The sequence below is a fragment of the Elgaria multicarinata genome, chromosome 6 (assembly GCF_023053635.1).
Source record: "Elgaria multicarinata webbii isolate HBS135686 ecotype San Diego chromosome 6, rElgMul1.1.pri, whole genome shotgun sequence".
NCBI lineage: Eukaryota > Metazoa > Chordata > Lepidosauria > Squamata > Anguidae > Elgaria > Elgaria multicarinata.
The window spans coordinates 6,898,182-6,909,713 of NC_086176.1; the positions used below are offsets into that span (position 1 = coordinate 6,898,182).

The following is an 11,532-nucleotide window of genomic DNA, read 5'->3' on the forward strand; positions in this document are numbered from 1 at the left end:
TGTTGCTTCGTGTAGCCAGCGTGTGATAAAATGCTCGATGAACATCCCAGTAAATCCGACTTGTTTTTAAAGACGGCAGTTGCTGCTATCTGCTGCTGTGTGCAGGAGAAGCAGCGGGATCAAAAAGGCCCACTGAATGGGCCACGTGCACCTTGTTTATTTCCTCTTTCAAAAGAGGAAGTAATGAGGGACAAAGCTGCAGGGGGGGGGAGAAGCGACAGCAAGCAAACCCGATTTCCCGTGTGAATGCATCTTACAGCGTGATCCTATACAGGTTTACTCGGGATTAAGCGCCATTACGTTCAATAGGACTTCGGCCCAGGCGGATGGAGGAGGGCATCCTTAAGGACGGGGTTCAATAAGGTGCGCTTCTTTCCGCAGCAGCATTGTTGGGCCTTAGCGGGCACACGAGTCTTTTGCACGCACGAAGTCTGCAGGGGCATCGCTGAAGGAACGGCACCCAACGAGACAAAAGAAGGAAGGCGAGGCGAGCTGTCGGAAGCTGAAGAATACGAGTTTCTTTACAGAATCGTGCTGTTGCGTGAGGAGCAGATGCCATTTCTCTTTTCTGAGACCATGGCAGCCCGGCCCGAAAAGGATCATTTCGACCTGGCTCTCCAACTATGAATCTTGCGTGGCGCAGAGCAGTAAAGCAGCAGTTTGTGCAGCTGAAACTCTCCCCACGACCAGAGTTCGACCCCAGCGGAAGCTGGTTTCAGGCAGCCGTCTACTCAGCCTTCCATCCTTCCGAGGTAGGTAAAATGAGTACCCAGCTTAGCTGGGTGAAAGGTAATCACGGCCAACGGCAAAGCCCCGCTATAAGGCCTGCCAAGAAAGTGTCAGCGAAAGCTGGCATCCCTCCAAGAGTCAGTAAGGACTCCGTGCTTGCACAGAGGTTCCTTTCCTTCCCTTCCAACTCAGCTACTCCTCCGATCTTCACCACGCGATCGCGAAGGGACCTGCAGGCCGGCAGATCACGCGTGGGAAAGCCCAGGGCCAAGCGGCGTGGGCTCTTTCCGTTTTCCCTCCGCTGCCTCGAGGGCGGGGGCGGGGCCTCGCTTGAAGTGGGGGCTTATAAATGGAAGCCGCTAGGCGCGCCGGCGGAATGCTGGCTGGCGCGCACGCCGACGGGCTTTCAGGAGCAGGAGGCGCAGGAGCAGGAGCAGGAGCAGGAACAGGTACTGCGGCCGCCGCTGCTGCCGTGGGGGGTGCCTGTGAGGCGGGGGCTCGGCTGCGTCCCTGGGGTGGAAAGCGAGAGCGCGCTCGCCGCGACGGCTGCCTTCGGGGGAGGGACGGAGAGGCTGCCGGGGGCCGCGAGCGCGCTCGCCTCTGCCCGGCTGCTTTGGGCGGTAACTCGAAACGGAGCGGCGTTTCTCCTTGCAGGAGCCCTTCCCGGGGAGAGCGGGGCCAGTGGTGCCTCTCGGGCTCTCGCCCCGCCCCGCCCCGCCGAGCCCTGAGCGGAGCCCTGCGCTGGCGCTTCCCGTTCAGCGCCTGCGGAGACGGGGCTCTCGGGGGGCTTCCGGGCCAGGTTGCCGCGGCGCTTCCAGACGAAGCGTGCAGCGCGCCGCTGCCTGCCTCGTTCACAGAACGCGGTGCGCATCCAGGCGGCGCCCCCGGCTGCTCGGCGTGTGTTTAAAAAAACTCAAAACTTTCCTCAAAACTTCTCCCGTCTTTTTTCTTTTTTTTTAACCAACGAAAACCCATTAAGGAATGAAGGACGCAACAGCTGCACGACTTCTCTTGATCGACGGCGGCGCTGTGCCCTGTCCGCCTGGAAGTGCCTTTCGCCTTCAGCGCGGGGCTTCTTCAGGGGTCCCGTTCTAAAGGCGCTCCCTCGTGGCAGGCGGGCTTTGCTTTTGCCTTGCCCTTTGACCCCTTCTCCTTCGTTACACCTTTGCATGGCAGATATTGACTACAATCCTGAGCACATTTATTTGGGAGTAAGTTCCACTGAAATCTCTGAAACAGACTTCTCTGCAATAGAATAGAACCGCTCTGGAAGTGGATTGTGGGAAGTTTGAAGGACTGAGCAGTACCGTCCACTTGGAAATGGGGCGCGGGGGGGGGATACAAAACACTGTGTGATCTAGTGCAGGGGTCCCCAGCCCCCGGGCCACGGACCAGTACCCATCCGTGGCCTGTTAGGAACCCACCCACCCCCTCCCCAGCATACCTGGGTGTGGGGCGCCATCTCACCTGCCCAGCCGAAGTGAAGCCAGGACGCTGGAGTGGGGGGGCAGGGGGGGCTTCCCAAAATCATCCCCTCAACCCACCCACCCCAGTCTGTGGAAAAATTGTCTTCCACGAAACCAGTCCCTGGTGCCAAAAAGGTTGGGGACTGCTTATTAGTGTGTGCGTGTGTGTGTGTATGTATGTGTATTCAGGGGAGAGTATGCAGTATGGTTTGTCTGATAACTTAAATGCAAGCAGTTATGTTAGTCTATTAGTAAAAAATGTCTTAAAACAACAAAAAGAGAAAAAGCTAGCCTTTCAGTTCTACAGAATGCTTCCTCAGGCCATATTTTAAAATATAGAAATGGGGTGGAGAGGTGTTGCTAGTAAAGGGCGTGATGGTTGTTGCTTTGCAATATGTGGCATTCTCTAGGTGTGGCTTGTGAAAATTTTGAAATGTCCTTAGAAGAAAGCTACTAAATAGATGCAATAAGTACAAAGGCTGCAGAATGCCATGAACTGAAGGCAGGATTCAGCCCTGCAGGTTAAAATTGCTTCCAGACAAGGCTCTCATCCTGCAATCACCCTGCCTCATTGGTGGAAATCTATAGAAAGACATGGTACTCTAGCTGTAACCCTCCTGTTTGTTGTGTCCTGTTCACTCCTACCGCTTCAGACTTGTTTCTTTCAACAACAACAACAACAACAACAACAATATATTAAGGGGAAAGAACACAATGTCTTTTGTCTGGTAGTGCTAGGAGCTCTGTCCGGAAGCACCCTAAGTCTATATGTGTGCGAATAATGTCTAGAATATATTGGTAGAGGGGCTAGGGGAGAATCTTCTTGACTAACTAGTGGATTGGATCAAAATTGGCCATGAATGGAATGGGCTGGGATCCAGTGGAGGTTCCCTGCTGGAGGAAGGGGCCAGGGAGGCACCCTTCACAGGTTCTCCCTTCCCTGTAGGTCCTGAGAATCCTCTAGAGCTGCAAGGGGAAGTAGGAATGGGGAAGATTGCCCCCCTACCCACTTCCTCTAGTGTGTGTGGAACTCTGCTAAGCCCTAATTTTTATCCAGCCCATTATATTTAACAATTCTGGTAACACTGCCCATAAAAATAAAGAGTGAACCGGCCTGTGTTCTGCCACAGTGGGTTCAATGAGTGGAACCCATTTGGTGTCCCTCTGCTAATAGAAGGTATCCATCAGTGAAACAGTGTGGTGTAATGGCTAAGGTGTTGGACTGGGAGTCGGGAGATCCAGGTTCTAGTCCCCACTCGGCCATGGAAACCCACTGGGTGACTTTGGGCCAGCCACAGACTCTCAGCCCAACGTACCTCACAGGGTGGTTGTTGTGAGGATAACATGGAGAGGAGGATTATGTGCACCGCCTTCAGTTCCTTAAGAGGAAAAAAGGCGGGATTTAAATGCAATAATAAAATAAATAGGGAGGGGTAATTGTTAGCAATTGCTCCTCCCCCTTTAGCAGCAGCGCACACCCCCCAAATCCAGGGGACCCCCTGGAGCTGATTGATGGGAGGCTGCAGAGAGGAGGGGATGGAATGGCTGAAAATAACCTCCTGCCTGTTCTGCTGATGGGTGCCTTCCTTTTGTGTAGGGGCACTGGCTGGATACAGCTCAATGCCTGGATACTGGGAACTTCTACTGATCTTTAGTTTGGCCGGGAGTGGGGAATCTCCTTAGGCAATATATTTCTAACCTTCCCTAAATGGACTGGATGATACTAAACATCACAGTAAGGATGATAACTCCAACAGTGGGTAGGAAAGAAAATGAGAGCTTAAAGATGTGCATGAATTTATAGTTCAGCTGTGCATGTTGCTGTGGGCAGTAGTGCATACCCTATGAATGGATAAGGTGATATAAAGAGCAAGCAGTGCAAACGGGGCATATGGCTTTCTCCCTATGCAAAGTGGTTGAAATGATCAAGGCTTGTCTATGCCTAAAGGAATATAATACAATCGACTATCCAAATGGTGTAGTTTTAGCGAGTTGGTAAGTGTTAAGCTAACCACATGTTGTCAAATGATGTAAAACTCTAGAAGCCAGTAGTATCATAAGTGACTGAAAAAAGACATTTCCAAAGAAGCAGGAAAGGGTAACTCACTAACTGTTATTAGCTATGTATGTCAAGGCATAGAGACTTCTGCATAACTGTAGACCAGTCTCTCAAAATGAAGAGAGAACTGGAGGTGTCAAAATTGTCCTGAAACTTTTCTATGAATTTTATAGTAGCAGGTGCTCTTTGGACTCAGCTTGATGGCACAGATTGTTCTTTGGCGTACATTATGTGACCACCTGAACTGCTTATCATATGCTTAGGATATTTATGACTGTTGGACATGTATTAACAGGTGTGATTCAGGAAGCAGTGGAGTAGAAAAGGGGGCATTGCTACTAGCAGTTTTAATGCTACTAGTATTAAATGCTTAGCCAATCTATAGATGGCCACCTGTTAATGAAACCTAACATATTTGACTGTACATAAAGGAGCTCTCTAATGCCCCCCCGCCCCGCCTCCTGGATCAGATCCTGAAAAAAAAACCTTTGAATCCTTTTGCCAAGCATTCAAGATGACTTCTGATTCTAGACCCTGTTGAAGTATGGAGCTTAATCTCCTGTGTAGCCACTGAGATGCATATCACAAATGATGGGAGGCTTGTTGGTGCTCTTTTTACCAGTTCAGTTAAGGAAGCACCTGATACTTAGTTCCTGTTAATCCTTGTAAGTGAAAGAAATGCCCCACATATAATGCAGACTCTTACCTGTTGGACAGAAATTGGGATTGAGCGGTTTATGTTTTCTGCATAATGGCAGGCTGCATTCAAAAATGTTGGAATGTCAGTCATAAAACATTTGACTTCGTCTCAAATTTTTCCCATTTCACTGCTTCCTGTATACCTGTGTCTCTTGGTTGGAACAAAAGATGAACAAGGGCCCCCAAGGTGGACCACAAACCTCCAAAAAACAAAGTATAACACAGGGGTCCTTTGCCCTTTTTGGACCAGTGGGCACATTTTGGATTTTGAGACAACATCATGTGTGCTTATCTTAAAATGGCTGCCTTGGTGATGTGGGGCTTGCCCATTCACAAAATGGCTGCACACCCATTTCTCAAAAGGCAAACTATCGAGGCTAAAAGAAAAGTAACTTGTACAAGGGTGAGGTGGGGTCTAAGCTCCAAAACACGAAACCACTCTTTGGCACCCCTGCTGTCATTTTTGCATCACAACCTATTTCACAGAAGACAAACTGATAAGGCTAAGAGATGAGTAACTTGGCAAAGAAACTGAGTACAAGGCAGAGTTGGGATCTGCACCCTAAATACCAGATTGCATATCTGCCCTCGTTAAAGCACAATCCATTCATACAAGGCAAACTGGTGATGCTCAGAGAAACAGATACCCACAGGCAAGATATACATCCATACAAACACCATTATTGGGAATGGAGCTGGCATTGGAGGCTGGTGCTTCATTTCATAGCATGCCAGCCTCCCAGTTAAAATCAAATAAATGTTAAATCAGGAGGGGCAGGAAGTCTGGCAGGTACCATATTGGGTACCCCAGCTCTAATAATTAAATGTGCAGATACTTGTGTTTAAGGAGGAATTGAAGTTATTTATTGATCATATCTAACATCATCTAGTGGAGTCTGATACTTCAAATTATTACAGGCAGAAGGGTGGATTTAATCATACTTACAGTAGACCCATTGAAAACAATTGGACTTCAGTTAGCCATTTATTTCAGTGGCTCTGTTCTCAGTCTGTCTCTATCTGGATCAACCCAGAAAACATTTGTTGGCTTTGGGGACATTTTGTTTGTAATTTGTGTTAGAGTATATTATAACATGTTGGTTTTATTTGTTTGTAAGCCACCTATAAAGGACACTGGTATAAAGGACACTGTCCTATAAGGCAGCCTTTAAATGAAAAGCTGTAGGCTGCAGCATAGACAACAAGCTTCCCCCATACCCTGAAGATTGTAGTGGTCTGGGAGGTTGGTATAGGGGGAGACGTTCCTTGAGGTAACCTGATCCTGAGTTGCATAGGGCTTTGTATACTAGTATCAAGAACTTAAACTTAACTCGGTAGCAGACTGGCAGCCAGTGTAGATCCTTTAGCACAGACATCATATGTGCATGGTAAGGCACCCCAGTGGGTAACTGCGTTCTGCTCTAGCTGGAGCTTCCAAACTAGCTGTAAGGGCAACCCCACATAGAGCACATTGCAGTAATCCAGTCTCGAGGTTACTAATGTGTGGATCACAGTGGCCAAGCTACAGTATTTCTGTCCAGGAGCGGGTGTAGTTCGCATACTGCTTAAGCATGAAGTACGCGCTCCTAGCCATGGAGGACTCTTGAGTTATACAAAGGGTGGGAGACTCCTCTGAATATAGTAGGCTCTCGTGCAGGATGCTGAGGGCAAAGGGGATCCCCCGAGATGGGTTGAAAACACGGAACACGCTGAAATCTGGATCCAGCCCCATGAGATCAGATGTATCCTAGGTACAAAACATTCTTGAACACATAGAGTATTAAGAGAAGTGTATCTCAGGCAACAGAAAAGAAAAGAGCAACAAATGCAAGTGTTGCTCAGATCATTTGGAAAGAGTTCACAGCAGCAGGGTTTAAGAAGAACTGAATGTACAGGAAGGGGAACACAGTCTTTCTATGATAGTGAGTGGAACTTGAGGAATCAGAGTTGACCAACGGAGCACAGAACAAGTTCTCCAGATCATTAGTTCCCCCATGAAGTATCAAATTTTGCTGTGTGCCATTTTGGCATAATTGGATAATCTGACTAAACCATTTTCTCCCCTTCTAGTTCAAACAGTAACCTATGATGGCAGACAAGAAGCCTAATGCTGACAGCAATGCCTGCAGCGTGCTGAGCTGGGATCAGGTCAGCCGCCTGCACGAGGTCCTGTCAGAGGTGGTACCGGTTCATGGCCGTGGCAATTTTCCAACTTTGAAGATAACCCTCAAGGATATTATCCAAACTGTTCGCAGCAGGCTGGATGAAGCAAGCATTCAGGTTCATGATGTCCGTCTGAATGGTTCCGCAGCTGGTCATGTCTTGGTCAAAGATAATGGATTGGGTTGCAAGGATCTAGATCTTGTCTTTCAAGTGTCTCTCTCAAATGAGACTGAATTCCAGTTAGTCAGAGATGTGGTTTTGCAGTCCCTTTTAAACTTCTTGCCTGAAGGAGTGAACAAACTAAAAATTACCCCTATGACCCTCAAGGAAACCTATATTGAAAAGCTGGTGAAGGTGTACACTGACATTGACCGATGGAGCTTAATCTCCCTCTCCAACAAAAATGGCAGAAATATAGAGCTCAAGTTTGTGGATCGCATAAGGCGGCAGTTTGAATTTAGTGTGGATTCTTTTCAAATAATACTGGATTCCCTGCTTTTTTACTATGATTGCTCAGAAAACCCAATGTCTGAACACTTCCACCCAACAGTGATTGGAGAAAGTATGTATGGTGACTTTGAGGCAGCCTTTGATCACCTTAAGAACAGACTGATAACTACCAAGAACCCTGAGGAAATTAGGGGAGGGGGTCTCCTGAAGTATAGCAATCTTCTTGTGAGGGATTTCAAACCCATGGACAAAGAGGAGATAAAGATCTTAGAGCGTTACATGTGCTCTCGGTTCTTCATTGACTTCCCAGACATTCTGGAACAGCAGCGTAAATTAGAGACATACCTGCAGAACCACTTTGGTGAAGAGGACAGAAGCAAATATGACTACCTAATGACCTTGCGCAGAGTGGTGAATGAGAGCACCGTGTGCCTCATGGGACACGAACGAAGGCAAACGCTGAATCTGATCTCCCTTCTGGCACTCAGAGTTTTGGTAGAGCAAAACATCATCCCCAATGCGATGAACGTCACCTGTTACTACCAGCCAGCTCCGTATGTCAGTGATGCAAACTTCAGCAGCTACTATGTTGAAGATACCTCTGGCCAGTCTTATCCCAACTGGCTGCCTTGCAACTAATTTCAAACTTTCTACTTTCTGTGACCTTAAGCAACCAGAATAGAATGTCTCCTGGATTTTTCTTGTACAGAAATCAGTAGGGCTGCTGTTTAAAGTTCTTAAATACTCGTAGTCTTGATCAAGCCATGACGTTACCCCATCTTTCCTAAGGGATAATAATCTCTCTAACTGGTGAAATGCCCCTAGTGTCTGTCTGTATCTTAGTTCAAGACTTCTTAAAACTGAAGATTGAAATATGTTGTTGGACAATGGCAGAGCAGTAGTAGCTGCAATGCTGCTTTCATGTTATCTTTCTTTGTGAAGTTTGAATTGTTCTCTTTACACCATATGCAAATTATGAGGATTAGTCTGGTGTGACCATGGAAAATCATGGCTATACCTATACACAATTAGGCTGCTCAAAACCACATTGAAGTCAATGGGATTTAAACAGCTTAACTATGTGCAGGATTGCATCCTCTTTCTTTTTTTCCTAGGAAGTCTTAAGTACACAGTTGACTCTTTTAGTGCTGCAGCAATAGTGATGAATTTAAAATGGGAGAAGGAAAACCTATCCAGAAAGAATGAATTCTGCTAACTCTATGGCATTTTTAGTTTGAAGAAAATAAGGATGTTGGGTGACATCCAACAATGTGCTGGCAGAAGAGGGTTCCAGGAAGCTCACCTCCCCACCACTCCTTCCCCCATCAGCCCACACAGTTCCCCCAAAGATGCTATACAGAGGACTAGGGGGACTCTCCTAAATGGGGTGGGCTGTGTCATAGGAGATGTGTGGGAGTCCTCCCAAAATCAGGTGGTGACTGGGAACTCTGCCTGATTTTGGGGGGATATCCCCTTTAGCACCACAGCTCACCCCATTCAGGATCATCCCAATCCTCTGTAACATTTTGGGAAGCTCTGGTCTGCTGGGAGAAGAAGGTGGTTGGGAAAATAGGTTCTTGAAACTCCCTTCCAGTTGGACATCGCTCATTCAAAACTGCATGCTCCAGAAATTCTGACAGCTTAAGTCTTACACTTAAAAAAAAAATATCTGGAATGCATATGGTGATTATGAAACTTCAACTTAATCTTTTATATTCCACTGAAACTTGGACTGACTCGCCAAGAAAATATGGAACAAATCCCTTCTCTAGGGTTCTGCTGAAAAATGATGTCATTTTTCCCCTAAGTCTCCAAAGGTAATGTCTTAAGGAAATCTCTAATCAGTAGGAAACTAGGGTAGCTTTGCCTTGACATATTATATGTATGTTCAGCCTCACTGGATTACAAGTATGCCTGACTAGGAGTTTCTGGAGTAATGCTATTGAAGATGAGAGTGGTAATGTTCACACTGGAAATAATGGCTTGAGGCCTGTAGATGTCTTGGACTAGGATAGAATTTCTGTATCATTAATGTTCCAACTTGAGAGGGTTCCTCTTGAAAAACTTGTAAAGTGTCCTGACCAGTGGTTAGTTGGTGGCTGGATTTTTGCATCTTAAATTTCAGTATTAAAAGGAGTCTCTATGCAGTCTTCTGGTCAGCAGTGCTAGTGATATGGAAGGTCTTTTTTTTTTATCTTTTCTATTAAAGGAATCCTTGTTCTATAAATTATTATTGGCTTACCAAATCCAAAGGGAAAGTTCCAAGCAGCAATTTGAAATTCTTCAGTCATTGTCTAGCAGGTGTGGGCAGAAAGTAGGGCAAACTATTTTTCAATCCATATTGCTTTCTACAAGGTTCTTATTGCGCATGACAATCTATTAAACTGGTGGTCTTTGCATAAATATCCAGAAAAGGGAACTAATTAAGGCAGGGTTGGGAACCTGTGGTCTGCCAGATGTTGCTGGACTATATGCCCATCATTCCTGACCATTGGCTATGCTAGGTAGGGCTGATGGGAATGGAAGTCTACTAACATTTGGAGGGCCACAGGACCCCACCAGCTTGAATTAAGGTTAGGTGCATGATCATGAGAAAATACTTAGAAGCATAAATTCTGAAGCAATGTGGCATAAACATCAGTCCTAAGATCTCTCGTCAAACTGTTCAAAGCATGAAGGGTGTTTTTTAAAGTAGTAGTTCTTCTGCAGCACAGAGATAAACTCTATCTGTAAAAATGCAGATGACAATTAACATTCTAAAGCAGCAGCACCTTGGGTGAAGTACTTGCTGAATCAAGTGGGTAAGCAGAAAAGTTGAACTTCTTTTGGGTGCTGAGTACCTGCCTGTTCCAATTACTTTGGCCGTGCTACGTATTTTGCTGGGTCACTTCAGAATGCTTGAAAGTTTCTGAACTTAATCACACTCTCTTGCCTTATAATGTTGCCCAGAGAGCAAGGAGCATTATTGCTATTAATGTAAAGACTACATAATATGTAGCAGCTGCTGGATTGGTTCCTGTTGATAGAACTGCATTTTGGGGTGAAGGGAAAGATAAGACACGGTTGTATCAAGAAGTCAACAACAAACTGGTGTTTAGCCTTTTGCTAAACAGTGAGCAGTTGAAATGAACTGTAGACAGGTAAGCGAAATGTCTTTACATTGGAAGAAATTTGCTCCGTGCATGTCTCTGGCAAATGTATGTTTCTTTAAATTATGTCTATTGGCAGGAGAAAGGGACAGCAGCTCTTGGGAGGGCTACTGATATGCACCTTGTTTGGGTTTCCTGAAAGTAACAAATAAATAAAGGTTGCCAACTTAAGTGTGTGTGGTTGTCCTCCCCCCCCCCCACCATTTTAAGGACCTTCCCAAAATCCCAGTTGCAGCTTACAATCTCCCCCAGTTCCAAACTGACCCATTGGCCATTCTCTTTGCCTGCTTTGTTTCTATCTTAGGATAGATATAAATGTAGAGTCCATTTGTTCTGTCTACTTCAACAACACATCATTTCCAGCCAGTTATTTCTGTGACCTGCCTAACAAAGAAAGCATTAGTGGTAGACTAAAGAAGCTATACCATGTCCTTGTTCAAATTCCTGGAGTTCAAGTACCATTAAGTACATTGACATGATATTTGCTGGGTTCACACAACACACTAACCCACCCAGTGTGGATTGATGTTGAACCGTGGATTACCATGTTGTCTGAATGCAGCACTTTTTCCGCAGGGTTGCTTATTAACCATGCCGTGTGGCTTGTTAACCACCCTGAACAATCACCCTGGACAACCCAATAAGCCATGGTCCTCAAGGTGTCTTATTCAAGAAAATAAACCATATTGCATAGTTAACAAGCTACCCTGCAGAAAGCATACTGCATTCAGACAACATGATCCACACTGTAGAAAACGTACTGTGTTCAGACACCATGATAATCCACATTGGGTTATCCCAAAACTTATTGCTACTT

General features: G+C 46.1%; 1 protein-coding gene across 1 annotated transcript; it reads left to right on the forward strand.

Moving 5' to 3' along the window:
* Positions 1-1,884: 1,884 nt before the first annotated feature.
* Positions 1,885-10,886, forward strand: TENT5C (terminal nucleotidyltransferase 5C). Its single transcript, XM_063128917.1, has 2 exons — positions 1,885-1,940; positions 7,024-10,886. Exon 2 carries the CDS (start codon positions 7,039-7,041, stop codon positions 8,203-8,205), a length of 1,167 nt encoding a protein of 388 aa, XP_062984987.1. The 5' UTR covers positions 1,885-1,940; positions 7,024-7,038; the 3' UTR covers positions 8,206-10,886.
* The last annotated feature ends 646 nt before the right edge of the window (positions 10,887-11,532 follow it).